The sequence below is a fragment of the Chrysemys picta genome, chromosome 10 (genome assembly GCF_011386835.1).
Source record: "Chrysemys picta bellii isolate R12L10 chromosome 10, ASM1138683v2, whole genome shotgun sequence".
In the NCBI taxonomy this organism is placed as follows: Eukaryota; Metazoa; Chordata; order Testudines; family Emydidae; genus Chrysemys; species Chrysemys picta.
The window spans coordinates 64,867,466-64,892,904 of record NC_088800.1 but is presented as its reverse complement, the minus strand read 5'-3'; the positions used below and the strand labels follow the sequence as shown (position 1 = coordinate 64,892,904).

At 40.6% G+C, this 25,439-nt stretch overlaps 1 protein-coding gene and 1 long non-coding RNA gene across 3 annotated transcripts in view; one reads left to right on the top strand and one right to left on the bottom strand.

Annotated features, from left to right (window-relative positions):
- Nucleotides 1-25,439, top strand: part of TEKT5 (tektin 5) — a 50,363-nt gene that overhangs the window by 13,944 nt on the left and 10,980 nt on the right. Inside the window, exons 5-6 of the mRNA XM_005306710.4 lie at nucleotides 1,459-1,681; nucleotides 24,606-24,760. Of these exons, the coding sequence (XP_005306767.2) occupies nucleotides 1,459-1,681; nucleotides 24,606-24,760 (378 nt within the window). The remainder of the gene's footprint in view (nucleotides 1-1,458; nucleotides 1,682-24,605; nucleotides 24,761-25,439) is intronic.
- The window catches only part of LOC135973808 (uncharacterized), a 142,524-nt gene continuing 140,223 nt past the window's right edge, over nucleotides 23,139-25,439 (bottom strand). For both annotated transcript variants that reach the window (XR_010590826.1, XR_010590827.1), the window contains exon 3: nucleotides 23,139-23,474. This is a non-coding gene — a long non-coding RNA (uncharacterized LOC135973808). The remainder of the gene's footprint in view (nucleotides 23,475-25,439) is intronic.

Sequence of the window (25,439 nt, the reverse complement as noted above, 5' to 3'; positions counted from 1 at the left end):
GGTCACCAGTACAAAAGTTTGAGAACCACTGCCCTACAGGAATACAACCGTACAATCATTCACTTCTCCGTCCTTTCCAACAACTCATCAATTCCCCTGAATCATATGTCAGGCTGAGTCAGGTAATGGCTCCAAATGTGACCTAGAATCATTGCACTAGTTGCAGCAGTGCTTCAGGGGTGGTGCTGCACTTGTTAGTACAAGGACTCAGGGACCTGAGGTAGGAGATCAGAAACACTGTTAAAGAGGGGGATAAGTCAGCAGAAACTCCATGGCTGGAGAAGAAGTTGGAGGCTACCCTATTGTTGCGTACCAGTGCTATTCCAGGAGCAAAGTCTCTTAGATGTGGTGCCTCGGGAAGGGGAGGGGCTACTTCACCTATGCACCCCACCAACTCCTCCTACAAGCATCCAAAAAAGACTGAAATACAAAAGGTCACAGAACCAGTTGTTTCACTAAAATGTAGTCTTCAAATCTGTCCCTCCTAAAATAATTACCAAGGGAGGAAAAGACCCTATACTTTGTCACTATTCTGAGATACTTTAATGGCATGTTGGGTGGGGGAAACAAAGTCAGATTCTTTGTGTTGGACAAAATGTGCCAAGTGCCAACTCACATACACCAGGCATGAACTCAGATTGCTCTATACACTTGTTAAAGAGCAGGATAGGCGTATAATGTTGACATACGTGCCTGATGTTGAAAAATTGTAATTTTGTGCTTAAGTATATGGAGGAAATTATGTAAGAACAGGTCATTCTTTAAAAAGTAAAACAAAAACAAACTTAGCCGGGTAATGAAGCCAAGTGCAATGAGACCTTAGGTTGCCTGTCTCACAAGTGTTGGCTGGAAAAGGAAGATTTGTCTGTGGGATTAATGTAAATCACTTAATTTCCTGAAAGTTGGATAATTTTTCCATTCCTCCTCCTCCTGCTGCCTGAACTAGCTTAACATCCTTCTTTCCCTTTATTCTGACCTGTTTCAAATTGTACATCCCTGGTGGTGCACTCAATGAATATATCTCCTTTGTATGTCAGTCACTTTCATACACATTTATACTTTTACAAGACAATTCATCTCTAAAGCTTGTCCTTTGGAACTAAGCTACATCAGATAAAGGATAATTGTCATTGGCTTGAGAATCTTACAAAATGGCTGTGCATTTTTTTAAACTGATATCTACTACAAAATCCAAGAAAGCTATAGGAACACTGTAAAAGCAATAGCTCTTCTGAAAGTTTGTTCAAAGTTGAAAACATTTTTCTGTTCCTCCTGCACAAACTGGTTTTGATATGGAACAATAAGATAATGGAATAACCCCCCCCACACACACACAGTTAGCTCATGGATTTAAGTGTTTAATTCATTTGTGCTTTGCAGTTGTGGTAATTGAATGCAAGCTTCATTTTGGCTGAGGACTTCATTCTTTTCCTCTCAGTTCAAATTGTTTTCTTCCAGAGTTTCAGTTCCTGAGACATGGGCAAAGTTCAGTGATGACAATATTAGGCACTCTCAGAATGCACGGGCCAACTCCATCAAGCTCCGTGAAGAAACAGAAAACACATTGGAGAATGTATCTGAGGAAATGTGGAAGCAATTTACCGATACCAACTTGGCCTTTACCAATCGCATTGCTGAAACAGCTGATACAAAGAACAAACTACAAACACACCTGGCTAAGGTAAGAAAATGACTGCAGAAGTAATAGGGGTTGGAAGCTACAAGGTATGATTCAGGACAGAAAGAACCAGAGTTTTCACTGGTGAGTTAAATACTCAACTAAAAGCACCTTTGTTGGCACATTACCAAATAGCTTTACTAATGTTCTCCAAATGGGAGCACAAGTTGCATTTAGAGCCATAAGAAGAGCTGTTAGCATAGCAGCAAAATAAGATTTTGCTGCACCACAAAGCCATAAAGCAAAACGTGCCTCAGGAGGTGCACTGTGATGCTGCTTGAAGCTGGAATGTCAGAGGAAGGAGGAGGAGTAAGAAGGTGACTTAAGAACCGCCTCTTTTTGCTAATTGACAGTAATTAAAAACACAAGCAAATGCAAGATATTTTAGGACTTTAAGGATTTCAAGGCCTTAGCAGAGTACATTTTTTTAACGGCTTTTGTTTGGTTAATCGTTTCCTTTGTTCTTTGTTAGTGGTGCACTAACCTTGGAGACAAATCAAATAGAAAGTACTAAAAATCCTACAAGCAGCATGCCTCAATTTTGGAAGAAGGGGAAGATTTTAATATTGCATGTTTATTTTAAAGCAACAAGGGGAGAGCCCACACAGAACATTTATTTTAACTTAAGTATTTTTAAATTTTAATTAAGAATTTTCATTAATCTAGTTCAGGGGAAACTGAGAATTCTGTACAGGCAAAACCAGTGCCCATGTGGACTTTTTAACTTTGTAGATTTCTTTCATTTTATACCTGGGACTAGTAAAACAGATGGAAGAAGATTATGGATGACAGACCAAGGTTAGCCCACTAACCACATACCTTCCTTATCCCAAAGACCTTTCTGCACCCATAATTCCCATTGCCTGGTGGCCTGTGTAATGATTGTGAGATCAACACATTTTTATTTTCTTCTGCAAGTCAAGTCACCCTTGTGACTTGCTATCTCATTTAGCTCCAGACTCTCACAGCTCTTATATTGACCTGAATTATTTAATCCTTCACTCTTTCATTAATAATTTAGCACCCAAAGTGAATAATTTAAGTGAGCAATAAATTCTCATTAAAAGAGACTTCTTGAATTTTTGCAAAAGACAAACAGATGATGTAATAGCTAGCAGAGAAGTTTCATTTTTCTGTGCAGGAATCTTTTTTGGTTGTTTTGTTGAAAACAATAACAAAATCTGCATTATTGTTTAGGGTCAAGCTTTCAAGGGGCCTGAAGGGATTTGTAAATTGTAGCTGCAAAAACACACACTTGCAGCACATATGCCAAACAAACTGGGTAGAGACTTTCCTCAATTTTCTCACTCAAATCAGAAGCCGGCTTGAGGCCTTTCTAGGTTTTGGAGAATAAAAATATTACATTTCTCTTGTTTTGAAGACTACCCTCTCATTTAATAGGATTATAAAATGCCACTACAGTCTTCAGCGATTCATGCTCAAAGTTGTTTCATCCCCTTTGATATAAATATCTCCCACATCCTTAACCTAAGTTACAGCTTGGGTATGCTCAAGGAAAATAGTCTACAGTTCTTTGGTGGATCAGACAATCTGACTTTTCAAACATACATTATACCTCTCTTCTTCACACTTATACAAACCATGGATGGTATTTAAATAGCCAGTTTTGTATTTAAATTCCATCTTTGTTAGCTTTGCAGTAATTCTTTCACTGAAGTTTAAGAAGAGACACGACAGTATTAGTTGATTAGCTAAAACATGTAGAACAAAGTCAACAAGAGGTATTCCCTCTGTATTGATAGATACATGTTGACTGGAATCTCGTTAAATTGTCTAGACTCACTGGGATCCTTTCATCTGACTTCAGTTACACTAGCTAGTTTCTCCATGAAAAGCCTCTTTCTGTTGCAAAGATGACAAGTTTGTTTCAACGTGCATTTGGAAACAATAGGGCTTTTCTTGCCATCCTGTTTGCCTGAAGTTCTATAAATTATTAGTATTAAAGTAGAGTAAAGAGTATCCATAGGCGTATAAAGTGCCCTGTATGATATCAGCAATCTGAACAGGAAATATGTCCCATAGTGATAGGGATATTATCAAATAATCTCTTACATTTGAAATATACCTGAAACATTCATTACAGTCTAGATGAAAAATTTAACATTGAAGTGCTTTTTTTAAATCAAGTTTAGCTGTGATTTGTGTCCCTGTAACAGTGCAGTTCTTTTCAGTAACTTGCTATATGAAATCGGAAGAAAGTAACATTCAGTTTACATAAGGAAATTATTATTTTGTATGTTACATGTTGGTAAGCAAAATCTGCAGAGCTCCTTAGAAAACTGCATTGTTTTCTCTCTCTTTAAAGAATCCCTCTGGTGTAAGTACTGCGTTACCAAGAATTGGTGAGATATAGTGCTAATAATTAGCGCTTACATAGCACCAATAGATTAGTCATCCCATAATCTCCCAGGTTTGCTGAAGATAATTACAAGAGAATACAAGAGAAAAGTACAACATGTGCTTGGGATATATCAAAGAAAACTGGTAGTTGGTGCCAGGTTTGGGTTCAAGGTTATGTTTCTGTTTTTCTTTAGCTTGATATTTTCATATGCTTATTTTGTGAAACCGCTCACAGTTTCAATGTATCTTTCCAATTTGTCACTACATATTTCAGGACAACCCACCAGAGCTTCAGAGAATCTCTAGCCTAGTGAAAAGAAGAACAGGAGTACTTGTGGCACCTTAGAGACTAACAAATTTATTAGAGCATAAGCTTTCGTGGACTACAGCCCACTTCTTATATGCATCCGAAGAAGTGGGCTGTAGTCCACGAAAGCTTATGCTCTAATAAATTTGTTAGTCTCTAAGGTGCCACAAGTACTCCTGTTCTTCTTTTTGCGGATACAGACTAACACGGCTGTTACTCTGAATCTAGCCTAGTGGTAATTCACTGCACTGCCATTTGAGAACTCTAGCTTTGATACCTGACCCTAGTGCGTTGCTCCAAAGACAGCACTTAAGGAAAGGGAAAGTGCCTGGGTCACTCAACAAATCCTTTGGTAAAGATGATTGATCGGATTTTATGGGGATGCTGTCCATGATCTATGTCCTTAAGGATGGTGGCTTTGACAATATCTCCAGAGTGAGGGCCTAGATGTAAGGAGGAGGGAAAGTGAGAGCCGGGATGAAAAAGAACTACCTGCTGAACAGTTTGGTATATTTTAGCTGTAGCTAAGGCTAGCAGACTGCTTGAGAGTTCATGCCCCTTCTCCTGAACCCTGAGAATATGTCATAAAACAATGACATCAGAACTGGACCTAGGGGCTACCAGTCATTTGACAAGCTAACAAAGGGGGGTGGGCACTAAGCAACAGCCGCCAAAACCTATGAATGAGCAAGCTTCCTCATTGCCTTTGTTCTGTCTTTGGTCTATGATTCTTCTGAAAAGCAGTTATTCATGATTCTGTTTAAATCTACTAGTCATTAGACAATGGGTCGCAGAGACCCTTCATGTTAAAAATCCTTCTCCTTTCAGTTTGTTTTTGCATTCATTTCTCAAGAAATGAATACAACCATAAAGCCCTTTGCTTGTGTGCCAAATTCTTTCCCCAGCTAAGCAGGCTACCTTTATGAAATGGGGAGGAGAGTATTGTTTGAAAAGGTTTGCTATCTTGGAACCAGTAAGAGTTATTTATTTAATGAGGTCTGGAACCCATTTCTGAATCCCAAATATTTTTCGTCTTTGCAAACTGTCAGAATCTCTTCCAAACAAACACAACCAATCTCTCAGTGTTTTTTCTAAAACCACTTCCTTGACAGAGGAAAGGACCAAAAATTATCTGAAAGGGCCAATACCATGGTTGTGGGGATGATAATCCATGCAACTGATACTCTGATGCATTGTTGCATTTGTGTTCTGTTTTGTATCGCTTGTGTAAAAAAAAAAAAAAGTCAGTCAGTAAAAATTCAGACCCATAAAGAGCTTTAAATTTCTCAACCCCTGGGCCATTGGGTGTGTTTTACACACACAGTCTTGGATGAATAGCTTATATCTTACTCTGTGAACTTCATGTAATGCCTCTGAAAACTTACTTGGTTTCCTTTGGAATTAGGCTTCTTGTAAAAACTGATCTAATTAAACTTATAAAATCTTGGATCAATGCATTACACTGGCATAGGGCTGTCTGTAATTGATACTGTAGAGATGACTATGTTGTGTGCTGTGGTTAGTACATACAGTGTCTGCCTTCAAAATGTTTCTACTGGTCTGAAAGCTTTTACTTGTTTTATATTCCTTAAATAATGGCGAATACCAGTTGAACTGGTAAAAACTCAAACTTGTAAAAATTGCACCCATTGGACCTTTCCCCCAACGTAATCTAAATAAGTAAATCCCACTAGGAAATTCTGGCTATTTTCCTTTTGCCTTGTACAAAGTCTCACTTGCGAATTACACTTTTCCATTAAATTGCATGGACACAACATGTCACTTTCTACCTGCCTTTATATCTTGTCTCTTCACTGAGAAGGCAAAATACTACCCTTCATCTTCACATGTGCAGATGTTATCAGTTCTGCTCATAGGTCAGTGGAACTAGCCCATGACCTCATCACAAGAGCACTGTGCACTATTTCACAATTCAGTGAGCATGCAGCGTGGTTGCCATTGTTAGCTGGAGAATAACTGCAGGGACAGAAGAACATCCTCCATTTGAAAGGTGGAGCTCTGTACTGCAGGTTGCAGCTAACACCAGCTTTTTGTTGCTATTATTAGAATTGTGTAACATTTAGATAAACATAATGTTACATACAAGCTCTCTGCATTCTAGTAAAGAGAACATTGCAATGGGCATGATTCTTTTCTTTTGGACCATAAAACTGGGGATAATACCAGGGAATATTGAAGTAAATGGGATTGAGGTGCATTAGTAGAGCCGAGTGGGAAACCTGTTCAGTTCCTGCCTGTTCCATAGTAAGGCTGGCTTTGTAACCACCACGTTACATTCCTGGCATTTGTGTGCAAGAAGAACGTCATTGCCCCAACCCACTGCTTAGAGAAATCAACTACAAAAACGCACACTGACATTGTTATGATGCGTTACAGCATTGCTTTTCAAATGTGCACAGGCTATGTTCTGCCACCCTTACTCATGCTGGACAGCACCGTGATCCACAAGGGAGGAGGTATTAGGACTCTTTCCCAAGTATGGTACTATTTACTTAGTGCTAGATTGGGTGGAAGAATCTGGCCCAAAGCATTTAAGTGGTTTGGTGTAGGCTGGCATTTTAGGTGTTTTTCATACCGGAATGTCAAAAACACAGGAAAATTACAAAGGGGAACAAACCTGCACTGGTCAGGAGATGGACTGATATTCTAAGACGTCTTCATTTCCAGTGTCTGTGATTCTGTGTGATGTTTAGTTCCTGACTCATCCTGAGCAACCTGCAATGTCAGTGGCTGGAGCATGGCAGGTATGCTTAAGGTCACAAGACTGAATCAAAGCCTCATACCTCCCTTGGCCAGGTACAGAGTCTCCCTGACAGGAGGACTTGGAGAGGAGAATGAGAGAGCCAATTCTTTTACAATGCAAGTAGGCTGGTAAATCCCTTAACAGGTTATTTTAAGATGTAAAGAAGTCAGAACATGCAATAAAACCCCCACAGCCCACCAGTGTCACAACCATTGCTTTTCTGCATACAAAAGCCAGGGCCAACATTAGGGGATTTTGTTGCCCAGTCACTCAGGTTTGTGAGATCCCCCAGTAATATTTGCAGTCAGCTTTGAACTTAACTATCTTGAATAATTTTGTGTCATCTGCAAACTTTGCTACTTCACTATTCCTTCCCTTTTCCAGATCATTAATGAATATGTTAAACAGCACAGGTCCCAGTACAGATACTTGGGAGACCCTAATGTTTACCTCTCTCCATTGTGAAAACTGACCATTTATTCCTGCTCTTTGTTTCCTACCTATTAACCAGTTACTGATAGATGAGAGGACCTTCCCTGTTATCCCAGGGCTACTTAATTTTCTTAAGAACCTTTGATGAGGGACCTTGTCAAAGGCTTTCCAAAAATCCAATTACATTATATCACCTGGATCACTCTTGTCCACATGCTTGTTGACTCGCTCAAAGAATTCTAATAGATTGGTGAAGTATGACTTCCCATTACAAAGGCCATGTTGACTCTTCCCCAACAAATTGTGTTCATCTATGTGTCTGATAATTCTGTTCTTTACTATAGTTTTTACCAATTTTCCTGGTACTGAAGTTAGGCTTACCAGCCTGTAATTGCCATGATCACCTCTGGGGCCCTTTTAAAAAAACTGGCATTACATTAGCTACCTTTCAGTCATTTGGTACAGAGTCTTGTTTCAATGATAGGTTACATACTACAGTTAGGAGTTCTGCAGTATGGGTAAATACCATCTGGTCCTGGTGACTTATTACCATTTAATTCATAAATTTGTTCTAAACCCTCTTCTACTGACACACCAATGTGGGGCAGTAATGCAGATCTGTCAAAGTTAATAGCAGTTCTGCTACTGAACTCAGCAGCTGCAGACTGAGCCTTCTGATTCCTTCCAAAAGAATACTGAGTTTGTGTTTTTAAAATACGAAGTGTGGAGACAAACTGGGCTCGTCTAGTATTCTGTTTAGCTTCCCTGTTCCAGAATACCCTTTTCTACAAAGACCAGACCTGCGCACACTATTGCAAAGGAGACCTCATTTACTTCAGTTCCTTACACACTAACGGGACATTTAATGTATCTATGTAATGAAGATTTTTTCTTCCAGTTTTTCTTATGTCAAGCGCAGTGCCAAAATTTTGCCAGGAACTTGCCCAACAGTGACAACATCTCCAACTCTGGCATCCATAAGGTAACGACCTATACAAGGCTCAGAGTAATGACTACACAGTAACCCATCTGTATTTGAAAGTATTTGGTCTCCTAACAGCACTGCTGGTATGTTACCAGGCATGCCAGTCACTTATCAAAGATGAGTGCTCTGTACAATCTGTTCCCTCTTAGGAAGTGAGAAAATGATCCTGTAGTACAATTAAAAGATGGCCAATAAAACTGCACTCCTTCTCCTGGGGGAGTTTTGTCATTGATGTCAACCCAGGTAGGTTCACATCACAGGAGCGTAGCTACTAGCCCTCTCCATTCAGATGTAGCTCAGTTAAACTCAGCTGTTCCCAACAGACTTCACAAAGTTTACCTTAAATCAACTTCAAAATCCTTAAGGTTGTAACATCAAGGAACGCATCTAAGAATTTATTATTGTGGGTTTTGGAAAACAGATTGTGTGGATTTGATGTTATATAAAGAGCACAGAGGGAAAAAAACACACCAAATCTACTGGCACAGCCCTTGCCTCTTTGCTGCATTACTTTAGTTCAGCAGGATCAAGTGCTTTCAATTTCTAGTCATCAGACACCACACAGGATGAAGATAATCCATGCTGTATCATTTTACAGGATATATCAATTGTTCCACCACATTTTTGACTGTAAAAACTGACTGAATGCAAATTAGTTCAGGGGAACAAGAGAGGAATTTGCAGACATCTTGTCTTAGCAAAGATCAGCTTTGTACTTACCCTTTATGCTGTTGGAGACTTGGCTATTTGTCTGAAACCTAAAAATGGTCAGGATCCAAATTCAGAGCAAACATCCAAGCCAGTAGGAGGGAAGTCTCATAAGAACACTTGTAGGCGGTCAGTAAGTCCGCTTTCATTCTTACATTTTCTGTCCAGCTGCTGTTTCCTGTTACCTTTACTTCACCTGGGACTCTCCCTCAGCACTGACTTATTCTGCAAGTGAGCCATAGGTTCCCATCCATGGGATTTTCAGTGGATGCTAACTAGCTGCTCCTTCCCAGTACTTCTTTTGGGGAAGCTGCCAGGTGAGGCTAACACACCCATAGTCCAACAGGAGTCTTTCAGGAGCTGATTTGCATGGGGAAATAGTACAGACTCACTAAGTTGCTTTTTTACAGCATGGAACAGGAAACTATTAGGACAAGAAAAATGGTCCTTTGACATCCAGTCAGACTCCTTCTCGTTCATTGTGGAGCTTCTGTGTAGAACAGTCCCCAGACCCCCTCCAGCCTGGTTTTCTGTTACAGTTCTAAGACATTTTACAAATCATACAGTGGTAAGGAACCTGGCTCTTTCCTCACACATGGGAGAATGGGGAGAGGCACAGGCCACTTTTCAAAGATGCTAAGGGTGACTTGGGCAGTCTATAAGCACCTACAGAGGGAACAGAAATTAGACAATAGAAGTCTCTTCAGCCTAGCAGACAAAGGTATAAGAAGAACCAATGGCTGGAAGTTGAAGCTAGACAAATTCAGACTAGAAATAAGGTGCAATTTTTTATTCATGGGAGTAGTTAACCAATGGATCAATTTACAAAGGGTCGTGGTGGATTCTCTACCCCTGGACATTTTAAAATCAAGACTGGATCTTTTTCTAAACTATGTGTTCTTGTTCAACTACAGCTTTTGGACTGGAAGCAGGCATTAATTAAGGGAAGTCCAATGGTCTGGGTTAGTCAGGATGTCAGGCTAGATGATCACAATGATCCCTTCTGGCCTTAAAGTCTGAAGCACCTCTGTGGTTCTCTAGCAACTGTCGCAGGAAGTAGGTCTGTAGATGGGGTCTAAATGGCCTTTTGGGGTTTTCAGCATAGATATCCCCCAAGAAAAAAATAAGATTATGTCCCTTAGCCTACTGGGTTCTCAAGCTGGGTTCTGTAGTGCCCCAGGACCAGAATTTGAAGCTAGTGAACTGAATAGGCCATGGAATATAGTACAGAACCCTTGGGATGTAATTGTCACCATTCCTCATTACAAGAGAGACTGTCCAGTTATAGCCTTAAGGACCCCGTGCCAGATTCGGAGAGAGGCCCATTTTAGAATTGGGGGGAGAGGAGGGGAAATACATCCACCCTTTCACACCAGGAAAGAAAAGGAAAGTCTTATCATAGTGCCAGTCCTTCCTTAAAATGCTTGCATCTCTTTTCTCTAAGATCTACATTAACATGAATAATTACCTTGGCTTCACTCTCCCAGAGATCAACAACGGAGTAGGATGTTTGCATATGGGAGGTTCCTATAGTCACTGTGGGAAGCAGTCATATCAGACCACAAGTGACATGTTTACATAGTCCTGTTTTAAACCATACCAAAACAGTTGAATATTTCAGTCGGCAAAGTACAAGACAGAACACTTGTAACATTTTCAGGAGTGTTTGTATTTCCAAAGGTAAAACACAGCCCCACCCTTCCTGCAACACTGCCTTTCTGCCACTCATCTGTACGTGGATATAAAATATATTATAAAATCAGACACGATTAGTAAAACTATGAAAATATAAATAAGTAACTGCAGCTGGTAAGCCACATGCCTAAGCTACCGATTCAAGCTAGATTTTATGTCTCAGCCATACCTATTCATTGGTCTGCTTACAACAAATTGTAACTCATGTGAGTAGACCCTTTGAGATCAGTGAGAACTTTTGTGACTAAAGGTCACAGTCCTCTATATTTTCTGATGGTAAAACACAGCATAGTGCACCAGTGACAGTACAGAACTTGATCCTGGAAAGTAAACTGCGTTTTTGAGTTGGACATTTTTACTTTATATGAGTGCAGAAAAGCATTTACAACTAGAAGAGTTGGTTTATTTCTCCCTGCTGCCAAATTAGTTTGATTTAAAAACAAACAAGCGCTGGTTTGTCAGGACAACATTTTGGAGAACACTGGAGAGAAGAAATAAAAGGCAATTTCAAAAAGAGTAAACAGATTGTATTTTGGAAGAAGTCAAAAGGCTCCAGGCTATTTATTTAGATGGTGTCCATTACTGTTTCACCTGGGCCCTTCATGTCAAACAAAAACTATCACAATACAAAAACACAAAGTCAGCCACAGAAGCAAGCTTAATAAATCACACCTTCAGTTTGATTTTTGTGTATCTAGCCACTTCCCCTCCAACTTCTTTAAATAAGATTTTCCATCACTCACCCCCCAAGGACAAATAATTTATTTTTAGACAAAGCTGAAGGGCTTTTTCCCTTCCTTAGCAACAATAGAACATGCTTACATGGTGGCTAGAAAGAAAAAACAAATACATTTTACATTCTTATACCCCCATTCTTTATTAAGGGGGTCAAAGGAGGTTGCACTGCTTCACTCCTGGTTCTAGATTTTATGATAGTTGTAAGGTGTCCCACACATTCCCTTGCAGTAAAAATCAGAATCTGGATACCTCCTTCGAAATATTTTCAGAGGTCACCTGCTATAGATCTGTCCATTGAGGCTGATCTGAGTGCTCATGAATTTAGTAACAAGGGCAGAGCCTGACACCTCAGCACTTAGCTTACAATAGGCTTAGATAAAAACATATTAAAGCTTGATTGGGGCGGAAAGAAGTGGTTGCGAAAATGTGTTGGACCTGCACTCACATTGAAAAGCACACACAGTGGGTGGTAAAAAGTTGGGGTGGAGTGGGCAGGTGTGGGACTCATTCCCCACAACAGGTTACACCGCTGACCCTGAGTTACACACATGGGGCATTTTCAGCCTTCATATCTCAGACTCTTACAGCTTTCCACACCCATTCCTGATAGTGGAACAAACAGTTAATTTTATTCTTTAATATTGGAACCTGTTTAAGAATAAAAGTCTCAGATGATTAGTGAACTGTGACTAAGAAGTGATTGCAAAGGTGTGTGCTGGTACGATCAGCTCAAACTTGCCCAGCAAAACCTGTTTAAAGGGGAAAATATATATTTTTGTCCACAAATAGACACATATTGGGCCTGTGCCGACAAACATGTAGAGGTGAAAAATAAGTCACTTCATGCATTTCCCCTGAACGCTACCCTGTGAGGAAGAGCAGGGTTCTCTCACTGGAACGAATGATTAATCCCATGATATTGGAGGAACGACTCCTGCTCTCACTGGTGAGCAGAACCACCGTGGTTCCTGCACGTGGGGCAGAAGGAAGGGAGTGGTTCACAGACAGGCCATGGAGGAGAACCCTGCCCTCCCAGCATGCCATGAGGCAGTACTCCATAGTAAAGCACTTCATGACAGAGCATGGGAGAAAGGGGAAGTTGGGAGCGTGGCCAGAGAGACCACAATTGAGTGACATTGCCATGGCTACATGGGTCTGTTCAGTTTGGTATGAATCTAAGTGATTTGATTTGCAATGTAACATGAACTCTCCTCACACTCAGGGTATATGTACACTGCAATCTGAGGTGTGATTGCAGCCCAGGCAGACATACCAGCGCTAGAACATCTAAAAAATAGTGTAGTATAGGCTGTACAAGCACACCAGGGGCCCTGCGTTCAGACCTGCATTGCTGAAGATGGCACCCCTGTATCTAACCTGCTATTTTTAGCCATGCTAGTGCGGGTATGTCTAGCCAACCTGCAATAACATCTTGGATTCCAGAGTAGACATAGCCTTAGGGCTAACAGGCTAAAAATAGTTGTGTGGGAATTGTGGCTGTGGCGGAGATTCGGGTTAGCCACCCCAGCTCAAGTGCAGAGGGTTGGGTGGGCTTGAGCCTTGCTAGCGTGGGTGTGTCTGCTTAGGCTGTGAAGATCCCTCCTAGCTGCAGTGTCGACATAGAGGGACTTTGCTAAGCTGCTGTGTGAAGACAGATTGGATTGACCATCCACCATGAGTGAAATTTTGCTAATACTGCAATGGAGATGAAGACATTCTCTCTCACACACACGGCTGTGGCATTATTATGCAAGAAATCTGTAACTGGCATTGCTGATGCTCTGCTACTTCTCAGTGGTTGGAGGGAAAATCCCTCCCCTACAACCACTGCAGAGCCCATCTGTGCCAAACCGGTTTACACAGGCTTGGCACAGGGACCAGAATTTGGCCCAAGGGAATGTCAATCTTCTGAATATGCAGTAGTAAAACCTTCCCTTACACTTAGCAAGGGCTGTATGGTAGGAAATACAGTGATGGACATATGAAGTAAGTTACCTAGAAGAGAAGCATTTAGGGATGTAGTATTTTCAGACAGGGGAAATGGTCTTCTTCATCAGTTTAGAACCAGAGTGAATTGGAGGTGCTGGAGGTAAGAGATTCAAAATTAAAACTTTGTTAATGATTGCAAAGAACCTTTTTCCTGAGACTGAAGACAGTATACTTAACACAGGTCTTTCCTAATGGTCCTACATTTTATAATTTGGCTTAAATTAGAAGATCAAAGTACATTTCTTCAGCTCTCTACCTAAGGTTATCTCAAATTGATTGCCTCACCTGAGAAACCACAGTAATCTTACTACTTATATCTCAGCTTCAACAGAATCTGAAGTAAAACAATTATCAAAACTCTGTCTAAGGTTACTGATGACAGAGGACTGGCTAGCTAATTTTATGGACGAGTTGTTGAGTAGCAACCTTTTCTCTAATTATATTAACAGTACTTGTGTAATATAGATTAAAGTCTGGTTCTTAACAGTCCAGTCTGATTGCTTGAGAAATATTTTTTCAAAATTAGCTAGAGCAAAAATTCCAAACTTCATGAAAAGAATGTCTGAACTCCAAGAATGAATGATTTTCATGTGTGTGTTTAGTGAACAACTGAAAAATAAAGTAAGAGTAGTACAGTTTTAATCAATTAAATTTCTTACTTTTTTCCCACGTTACTAACTCTTTTGGAGGACTACCTTTCTTACAGTCTTGTTTCCAATAGGTTGTTTTCCTTTGTTAAATTACTAAGATACAGCTTTTGTACCTCTTTCAATATAACTAGAATAATGTTTTCAAAATTTAATGTTAGTTTGAGCTGGGGGTCATATTCTTGAAAATGTAAAGAGTTATTATGTGGTCTGCATAAATATTTCTCCCAGTTAATTTCCCTGTTGACAGATGTTTTTTCCCTTTAAAGACTTAGAATTTCTGAGCCTCATGTTAAGATACAGATGAGTCTCATTTTGTTTTTTAAATATATTTATAACCTGACAGTCTTTTCTAGTCTATGCAAAAAATCAGTTTGCATAACTGAGCTATAAATAAAACTATTAGGATTTCACGGGTACTTTTTGGCATCTCTACAGCTCAAAGATTGCTCTGGTATTGAACTCTGAAGATTGTTTACTGTGTTTATTTCAGCCCATTTAGTTTTATTGTGAAGCTTTGTAAAGAAAGGTTTGCAATGGTCTATCAAGTCCACAGCACCACCCTCCCCACACACACTGTGCCTAATCACTTGTGTAATGCTGTACATGGAGGGGGAAAAAATCTTCCAGGCAGGCTCCATGTTGATCAGTTGATGCTCTAAAGTATGAAATTTGATTACCCCTGTCTTAGCATGCACAACTACTGTACAAATGTTACTATTCATACTTATTCAAACCTCTTTTCAATCCAGCTAAAATATTTGATTGCATGACCTGCCTGGCAAAGAATTCTATAGGCTGATGATGCACTTTGTAGAGGAGTATTATAATTATTTGTTTTAAATGTACCTGCCTTTATGGACCTCGGGACTCTACCCCCTTCACCGCCCCTATTTCCCCCCCCCCCCCATCAAAACAAAACTTAAAAAGCCAGAAGGCAAAAAGTGACCTGAAACTAAAAACAGATCAATCAACCAACCAACCAAATCAAAACACTACCCCCAAGCAGTTATTTTGACCCTGAAAAGAGAGGAGCCAGAGACACCATGAAGTTTCCCAGGAACTTTTCTATTGCTAATTGATTTTACATAGAGGACAGCATTCAGATCTCAGCAGCAGCATAAAACCTTAAGATAGATACAGTTGAAAATATGTTGGGCCAAATTCATCCAGCTTTGACTTAATTTAAATTCTGAGTTATACCAGGGATAAATTTAGTCAAAGACTATTACATATAATCATTAAACCTTGAAATACTATACTCATGTGTCGTAAGACTAATTGTGAAGTCAACCATAATTATACTAATCACTCAGGGAAATGAAATAACTAGCAAAAAATTACTTAAACATGAAATATGTACAACTAGAACATTAGATCAGACCATGAAACAAACAGAGGAAATTATAAAACACCGAGGCACAATGCTGCAGCTAACTTGTTATTACCTGACTGTACCTTAGTGTATTCAGCTCCAAGGCATTTAGCAAAAAACACAGAAACAAGGACATTCACAGCTAGGGACTGAGCATAATATTTTAAAAATATGTTGTGTGTAAGGTTATTCTGACCACACCATGAAGTATGAGTGAGATTTCAACAGCTCTTGTTTCCAGTAATATTGAATCCAGCCAGTAATAGCCACAGCCTTGATGAGGTGGAAGTGAACAGCAGTTTATATAAAGCCTCAGGAATGCCACAGCACAAAATTCTGCTTATTTTCTGTAAGTGAAGGGTGTATGATGGGCAGCTGCTGAAGCCAATCTCTGGTTAGACTCTTTCAGGAACACACAATTCAGGATTTATTGTTTTTTCTTCCTGCCTTTGGAGGTCCTCCAGAAATGACGTGGACTGGTGCAACACTATCTGGTGATTCTCCCCACCAATCCGGTTATGCATTTTAGATTATTTGAATGATTTAATCCAATGTGTAGCTAGCATGTGTAATCAAAGGCTATTTGTATAGAGCTGCTACCATGCGTTGGAGGTGATTACCCTAGGGCATTTGTCTTTGTGTGTTCTAGATGATGGAGTTTAAAAAAAAAAATAGAGGCCAGGAACATGGAATAAGCCTAAACCACATCTATTAGAAACATGAGCAGTCACAGTTTAAAGATGGCTGCATGTCTTCAGTTTGTATTGTGAGTTCACAGGCAGGTTCAAATAATATTTTTTCAGTGACTGAACAGGGAGGGAGTTCTTTGCTCAGTGGCAGTAACCAGTTTCCTTGACTGAGCATAATATGCTTTCACAATATTCTCAGCTCTGTGAGCAATACATCTGAACATTTACTGAAGCCATATGGTATAAGGAGTGCTTTGTAGTTATTGCTTTTTGTGCTAATTTAAAGGAGAATTATAGTTGAACACATAAAACTGTGAAAAAATGTAAGTGATTTACTTGTATAATAAAACTCTCATAACTCCTTGAGCATTTCTAGTGACGACTGCTCTATAAAGACAGCCACAATAAAAAGAAATGCTTCCCAAGTACAGTCACATCTTACCCTTCTCAAATTTTAAAAGTTTGCTTACTGAAAGAATGCAAATTGCACAAGCCCCATGTAGCTTGAGTGAAGTCTAAACATGAAAAATGATTTTCCTGTACTTGTCACTTTATGTTACTTGAGGGGAAAAACAAACATGCATTCATTCAATTTCCTATAAGAGAACAAGATAATCCCATGCCTTCCATGTTATGAAGGGAGCAAATGCACGTTCATTGCCTATACAGGAGGCTGTGTGGCCTATGCAGATGTGGTTATACAGTATGTTTCATTCACCCTATAGCTGTCACTCACAGCACCTCCAGTCCAATAATGTGACTCTAGAGAAAAGTATCAGTTATGGGGTCCTTGCTGCCAGGAAGAGAGATGGAAGAACTGCAGTAGCAGCAGTGTGCTTCTATAGAAAACTGTATAGAACTTGGAGGGAGGAGGAGGTCTCAGGAAGTCAGTCTGTGTGCACATGGCTAGAATTTTAGCTGCAGTTGCAGCACCTCTGTAGCTTTTTTAGTAAAGAGCCACTTTGGTTTTACAAGCATGGAGTCATCTCCTGTTATTACCCAGAACATGGTACATAAAATAAAAAACACCATAACTAATCTAGGTACTACCCATAAGTAGGGCCCTACCAAATTTACGGCCATGAAAACTGCATCACGGACGGTGAAATCTGGTCTCCACCATGAAATCTGGTCTTTTGTATACTTTTACCCTATATTATACAGATGTCACAGGGGAGACCAGCGTTTCTCAAACTGGGGATCCTGACCTAAATGGAGGTTGCGGGAGCAGGGTGTTACAATGTTATTGTAGGGGGGGCCGTGGTATTGCCACCCTTACTTTTGCACTGCCTTCAAAGGTGGGTGGCTGGAGAGTGGTGGCTGCTGGACGAGGGCCCAGCTCTGAAAGGAGCAGCCCAGAAATAAGGGTAGCAATACTATACCATGACATCCTTATTTCTGTGCTGCTGCTGGGGCAGTGATGCCTTCCGACCTGGACTCCCGGCCAGTAGCTGCCGCTCTCTGGCTGCCCAGCTGTGAAGGCAGGGCCACCAACAGCAGCAGCACAGAAATAAGGGTGGCAGTACCCCAACCCCTCTACAATAACCTTGCAACCCCCTCCCCCCAACTCCCCTCTTTTGAGTCAGACCCCTACAGTTACAACACCGTGAAATTTCAGATTTAAATATCTTAAATCATGAAATTTAGAATTTTAAAAATCCTATGACCGTGAAATTGACCAAAATGCAACATGAATTTGGTAGGGCCATACTCATAAGATAATGCTATCAAACTTCAGAACTACATCTCCCTCCATGGCTTTCAGCTGATGTTGGAAGCCGATAAGAAATATGGCTGTGATCCAAATGATATGGTCCCTCCTGTCTTGATGGGACCTTGGGCTCTGTGTATCACAATGGTTCTCAATTTTTTTTCCATTTGTGGACCCGTACAACATTTGGAGGTGTGGACCCTTTGGATATCTTAGACAATCTGTGGACCTCCAGGAGTCCGTGGACCTCCAGGAGTCCGTAGACCACAGGCTGAGAACCACTGGTGTGTAGAAAACCTCTTGCCTCCTTCCACATCACCAGCACCAGCACATTCAGGGTGAGAAGTGGAGTGTAAGAAAACTAATACAAATAAAAGCAGCTTTTCAAGAGTCACGGGTTTGACACATACCAACACACACACAGGGCTGAAAATGTTAACACTTGTACACAAAGGTACAAACTGCTCCTGCACACAAGTGGAGGTAGGGTAGAAATGGGGCCAGAGTGAGAATCTGGCCCTAATGTTCTCTTTGCTCATTGAAGGTGAAATTCAAGACAATGGGCTTTTCACAGGAGACTAAGAACAGAGTTGTGGGATGGAGTCTGTCAAGCTTAGTCATTTGTAAAACACGCACTGCCATATATTGGATCTGCTCAGCATTGTCCATAGTAGATAATAGTGGGCTCTGCTCTGTCCCTTCCACATCATAAAAAGCTCTGTGCTTTTAATAGAATACTTCACTCAAGCTGGAGGAGAGGGGGCAGGACACAGTCACTATCACAGCCTATAGGTTACAGTAGTGGCCATGCTTTGCTCTGTGGGACTGTGGCCAGTGGAACTGCTCTTTTCACATTTGGGCATATCCCCACCCCTTCCCTGCTCCTCCCACAACCGCCCATGTGCTCACCCAGACTAAGTCACCGCAGTGAACAAGGGGCCACTGAGTTCCCCTGTTTCTTTTCCCTTACAAATACATTTCAAACTGCCTCTCTCCTCCAGGGTGTGGTGCCTAGTCTACTCTGGGCTGCTTCAATTGCTCAGTAAAGCAGGCAGGAACCACTTGCTCAGCTAACCTGAATCATCCCATCCACCTGCGCGTGAGACAAACAAGGGAGGGGCTGGTAGTTGGGTCTGGCTGAAAAGGCACTATCGTGGCATGCCTCACTCAGAGTGCACAAGTCCTCCATTCCATTTTAAGCAGAAATCCAGGACCCACCAGCGGTTAAAGAATTACTTATGAATACATTTTTGCCTGATGTTTTATGTGCTGAGGAGACTTGGGCCAGATTTTTTATTTGCATTACACACTTTTTTAAAATTCAAAAATATTTGGAATGAATTATAGTACTCACGAAAGTGAGAATAATATGCTGGACTAACATCACCCCAAGCGTAGCACTGCTGGAGGCAAAGATATTACACCCTAGTGAATTTGGCCCACTGGCACACAACCAGGCATAGCATGGAAAGAGCTACTGTGGAGACAGAAGCTGCAATACAAACACAGGAAAGGAGGACCCTGATAAGTAACGACTGACCTCTAGAAGTAGTGTGTGTTTTTTCCCCTCAGATTCCTGTTACACCTATGCAGGCTGAAGTAATATTTGGTTTGCATTAAAGGTAAATAGTGATTTTAGTAGCCTGAGCGAGGCATAGTAGTAAGAGGCTCTGTAAGATCTCACCCACAAACATCTGCTAAACCACTGGCAACATAGCTAGAAACCAGCTCTTTTGTCAGGGTAGAAGGAGGGAGAGCTCCTTGTAATATTAAAAACAACCCTAGCAGCACTGAGCAAAGCTACAAAGGGTGAAGGCGATTCTGCTGACATTGGAAACTACTCAAGTTCTACCTTTTGAACAACAACAATAGATCAGAAACAAAACCTTTTGGACTTACTGTGTTTGCTACATGGGAAGAACAAGGATGTGGATTTTGGATCCACTTAACTTCATTAGGTCTCCTGCCCTGATTTCTATCCTGAGGGGTAAAATAAGCTATATGAAGCTGGTAGCACAGTATGTACAATATCTGTTTATATAACACTACAATCTTATCACTAAGTTTTTCTTTTGCAGAATAGGTGGCTACAAAACTCATACTGTTAGTGGTGTAAGTATATACAAGGTTACTTATATGGTGATTACTAAATTACAAAAGGAAATGCTAAAATGAGCAGGAGAGACATGCTAATCTTAGATTCACTTCCTTTCAGTACAATTTGCGTTCTAGTCATAGAATCAGACTGTTTTGCTATAGGGAAAATCCTGCAACACTTTACAAACAGACTTAGGGATTAAAGTTTCTGGGCAGCCACCTGCCATCCTGACACTCCTGACAACAGCTATGCGTCCACATATATCAGTTCTTGTCTATTCCCAAACTTGCACCAGTTTAAACTAAATCAGTTTAAAGAACAAACCTTCAGTGATAATGACTCTTAAGCTAAATCATGTAAATCACTCAAACTGAAATAAGTAGCCACACATGGGGTTGCACTGATGTAACTACGTCAGTTTATAAAATGTACAACTAATCAATACAACTCGTGTGTAGGTAAGGCCTATGTGGCTTATTTTAGTTTAGCTTGACCTGGCTTTGTCTGCTCTAAATATAAAAGTTGCACCAGTTTAACTGAAGGGTGTTTAAAACCCATTTGATTAAACTCATGCAAATCTCTAAGTGGCCACAGCAGTTTATATAACTTATAGTGGTCTGTACTCAACTTGCATAAGCCAGCTGTAAAAGAGATATAGATGTCCAGGCAGGGGTTTGCACTTGTTTAGCTGAACTAGTTTTTAAACAGACTTCAGTTAAACTGGTGGAACTGTTGTGGGAAGACAAGCCCTAGAAAAGGTAGGAGTTCTCTGAAACATAGGGACGTCTATCTGCATTGAAAATTTCCTTTACATCCCCATAACATGCCTACTACCTCAGGAGAAATCCAGGCATTTTTCAGGGTCATCTAAGGGTATGTCTACACCCAGCCGCTAATTTGGCGGCTGGCAATCGAAGTTCTGGGTTCGACTTATCGCGTCTTGTCTGGACGCGATAAATCAAACCAGGAAGTGCTCGCCATCGACTGCGGTACTCCAGCTAGACGAGAGGAGTACCGCGGAGTTGACGGGGGAGCCTGCCTGCCGTGTGTGGACCGAGGTAAGTTCGAACTAAGGTACTTGGAACTTCAGCTACGTTATTCACGTAGCTGACGTTGCGTACCTTAGTTCGATTTGGGGGTTTAGTGTAGACCAAACCTAAGTCCTTATCAGCATCGCCATTTCCAAAGGCTATGAATGTGCTACAACTACCAGCCTTATTTTGTTCATCTCATGCTATCAGATAATGGAGAGCACGGAGTGGCAACTGTCGGATACCAGACAGAGTGCACCTCTGGCCACACCTGGTGTCTCCAAGAGCACCCCACTGCTAGGCCTCAGGCCGTCATCTCTCTTGGGATGGAATCATATGATTCTCCCTGTGTAGTCCCATGTGTACCAACCATGACCACCCAAACAGGTCTGAGGTTCCTTGAAGCTAAGTTTCAAACAGACAATTTACAGTGACAGAACGACCAGTGCAGTTATAGGTTAGTGATTTTTATAATGGGGATTCTTCTCAGGTAAGTGTCTTCATTTAAATATTGGATGTATAAATAACTGGCTTTGTACCAGTTCCCTTCTAACGTAATCTAAAGAGGACAAGATCAGATAAGTGGTACCCATGGCCATGTGGATTAATTTAGAGTGTAAAATTGGGTGAAGGGTTGCAAAAATCACTCACGCTTGGCAGTCTCAGCCAAAAAGAGGCAAGGAATCTAAATGGGCACTCAAGTTTACATATCCTCCCACCGCTAAAGACTGTCACCTCCAGGTCCAGGGTGAGGCAACCTGAAGAAGATTGTACTGTCAATGCATGTGCTGTACCGGTTTTGTGGATAAATAGGACTTCAATTACTAGTCACATTGAGGCCTCAATACAGATTATAAAAGTGTCAAGTAAGGGGTTGATCACATTGGCTATGAAGATTTAGGATCAGTGAAATTAATGCACCATAATGCAGTGGATGGAACATTTACCTTACCTATAATTGCATCTGCCACTGTACAGGCAAGACAAAACTTTGATTTTTCCCCTGCTGTTTTTCCTATTTTTATTATAGTTTAAATCAAAGAGCCTACAGGCTCTAAGGCATAAAGGACACTGTTATTGGAGGCAATCATGCTACTTTACAGTTTAAAATTATGCTGCTCTAACTGCACCGGGATCTCCCCTTTGGGGCTACTTCCATTTGAAAAAAGGTTGGCTTTGCACAAAAACTGCTTTTTTTTTTTTTGCTCTGTTCAGAGAGGAGTTTTTGAAAACTTCTGAATTCAGCTCCAGTGTCAAAGAGTGAATGTGATTCCTGTGTTCTTGCACAAGGCATTGCTGAAACATTTGGAGTATGCAGTGGTATTCAAGGGGCCAAATTGAGTCTCTGTCCTAAGATTTTTGACACCATGACATGGGTAGAAATAAGGAAATCAGTGTAAGCTTGGAATGAAAATGGTAGCTTATCCATGTCTATGAGCACCTGTGCAACACTTCCAATGCTCAAGCTGCATCTTTGTGATGTGGGAGCAAATTGGAGAATGGAGCAAAAGGAAAATAAATTCCTGTAAATCTCTAACCCATTACTCTAACAAAGTTCTCTTTGAAACTGGCTTTAGACAGTATGACATTATTAGAAATTGTTTCCCAGAAAAGCTCTGTGTTTTACTTCTGCACATTCAGGAGAGGGGTCAGGAGCGAGTCTACAGAACTTACACTCCATTTTGTTTACAAAATTCCCAGTCTGCAATTAGAAAGACATGGCTTGTTTTCAAGTAGACTTACCAGAGTGCTCTGGTGTTGCTAGAAATGACTGCAAATAATTGACATAGCTTTCTGAGATGCAATTGTAGGGGCCTCCACTTGACTATTCTGTGTGTGTGTGTTCATATGTCCCTCAGAGGAAGGGACAGACACTCTCTTCAGTATTAAACCAATGCAATATGGAACAAAGATACTTGGTTGTCTTAATTTAGGAGATTTATTACTGATTAACAACGAAGTGATGTCAGAAACTAGCTAGTTTTAATTAGAAGTTGCACATTTTAAAAATAAAACCAGAGTCTGATAACCCTGAACCGTTCACTAGCCTTGTCATTTCCAGCAGCAACTTCTGCTGTGGTTGAGGAGATCAGTTTCAAAGAGGAATCTGTGGATTCCAACCCCCAGGCCTACAGACCTCATGTGGTTGAGGGGCTTCTTTCCTGCTGATGGCCTGGGGTTGAGACAGTGCACATTCCATGATCATATTGACTTTTCAAAGGTTTATAGTTGGTCCTGTAATCAGCGAGGCAATGTGACGTCAGACCTAGGAAAAACAAGGACAAAACAGAACCCAACATTCTGTTTAACAGCTATTGAACATTTTTATCAATGGCCTGGAAGAAAACAAAATAATCACTAGTAAAGTTTGCAGATGACACAACAATTGGGAGAGTGGTAAATAATTAAGAGATCAGTTTGCTGATACACAAGCCGGGCGCAAGCAAACAATATGCATTTTAATATGACTAAATGCAAATGTCTACATCTAGGTACAAAGAATGTAGGCCATACTTACAGGATGGGGGACTCTATCCTAGGGAGCAGTGACTCTGAAAAATATTTTTTCGGGGGTGAGGGGGGGATCATAGTGGATAATCTGCTGCACTTGAGCTCCTGGTGAAGTGTTGTGACCAAAAGGGCTAGTGCAATCCTCCAGATACATAAGAAGGGGAATTTTGAGTAGTAGTAGAGAGATTATTTAACCTTTGTATTTGGCACTGGTGCATGTGCTGCTGGAATACGGTGTCCAGTTCTGGTGTCGACAGTTCAAGAAGGATGTTGATAATTGGAGAGGGTTCAGAGAAGAGCCACAAGAATGTTTAAAGGATTAGAAAACATGCCTTATAATGACCGACTATCTACTTAAGTTAACAAAGAGAAAGTTAAGGGGTGACTTGATTACAGTCTATAGGTACCTACATGGGTAGAAAATGATAATGGGCCTTTCAATCTAGCAGAGAAAGGCAGGCCATGATCCAAGGGCTGGACGTTGAAGTGAGACAAATTCAGACCAGAAATTAGGCATACATTTTTTATTGGTGAGGATATTTAAACATTGGAACAAGATTCCCAGAAAGCATGTTTCTAAGTTCCTATGAGCACATTTTCCTCTTGTTCTGGGCTCAGAGCTCCCATTAATCATGATCTTTACACAGAAAAGGGACAAACATATTTGCATAGGGATTCCTATCTTCTGTTCATTATCCCTTTGAGAACAGTGGAAATTATTCCCCTTAGCTCAAGGAAGCTGCTGTCCATATGTTGGGCTAATTTTGCTGCTCATATATAGCTCAACAGAAATGCTTACATATAAACTGAAGTAGGGAAGGGTAATAGTGTAGAATTCCAAATAAGTATATGGTGAGACCTATAAAAATGCTGTTGTTTTATTCAGACACTTCAAGAAATCTTCCAGACAGAAAATACAATCATGTTGCTGGAGAGAGCTATAATGGCAAAGGAGTGCCCACTGAAAGTAGCTCAGTCCCATCTAGAAGGAAGAACAAGACGACCCAATGTAGAACTTTGCCGTGACATACCTCAATTTAAGTAAGTGCATGCTCTGGTTGACCCATTTCTCAGATGGTAGTTCTAGAGATGAATTTCAGATGGATTAACTCTGGGCTATTTCATGAATGCAGTTCCCGCAAAGAGAGAAGTCACACAATACTTCAAGATTAGAATGATGTTGGTTAGATGATGATAACTAAATTAAAATGGTAAGACCTAGAAGAATGAGGTATAAATCCAGACCAAGTATGTCCAAATTCAAACCATGGGCCCAAACTTGAGATTCTGAGCATGTGCAATTCCCATTGAAGTCCTCCTACCTTCAGTGTGTTGCAGGTGGCTGGCATCTCTTGAGATTCAGTCCTGTATTTGATTTCTGTTTACTGAACTGTTTTGCAAGCCTATTCAATAGGTAATATTAGGTTCTCTTCAACAATTGCTTAATTTAAAAATGTTAAGTTTTAAACAACATTTATCCCTGCTGAGCCTGTATCTCTGTACCATACTAAAAAACTTATTACAAATGATTGATAGCTGGTCCCCATCTAAAACTTAGTTATACATAATAGCATGAGATCAGCTCTCAAAACCCTGAAGTAATTCTCCAATGCTTTTATACATTATCTGTCACTTTAATGATCACCTTTTAAACAGATGCTCTGCATATGCAGTTACTTTTGTGTACAGTGTTTTCTGTGATAATGGATTTGTGCAACCT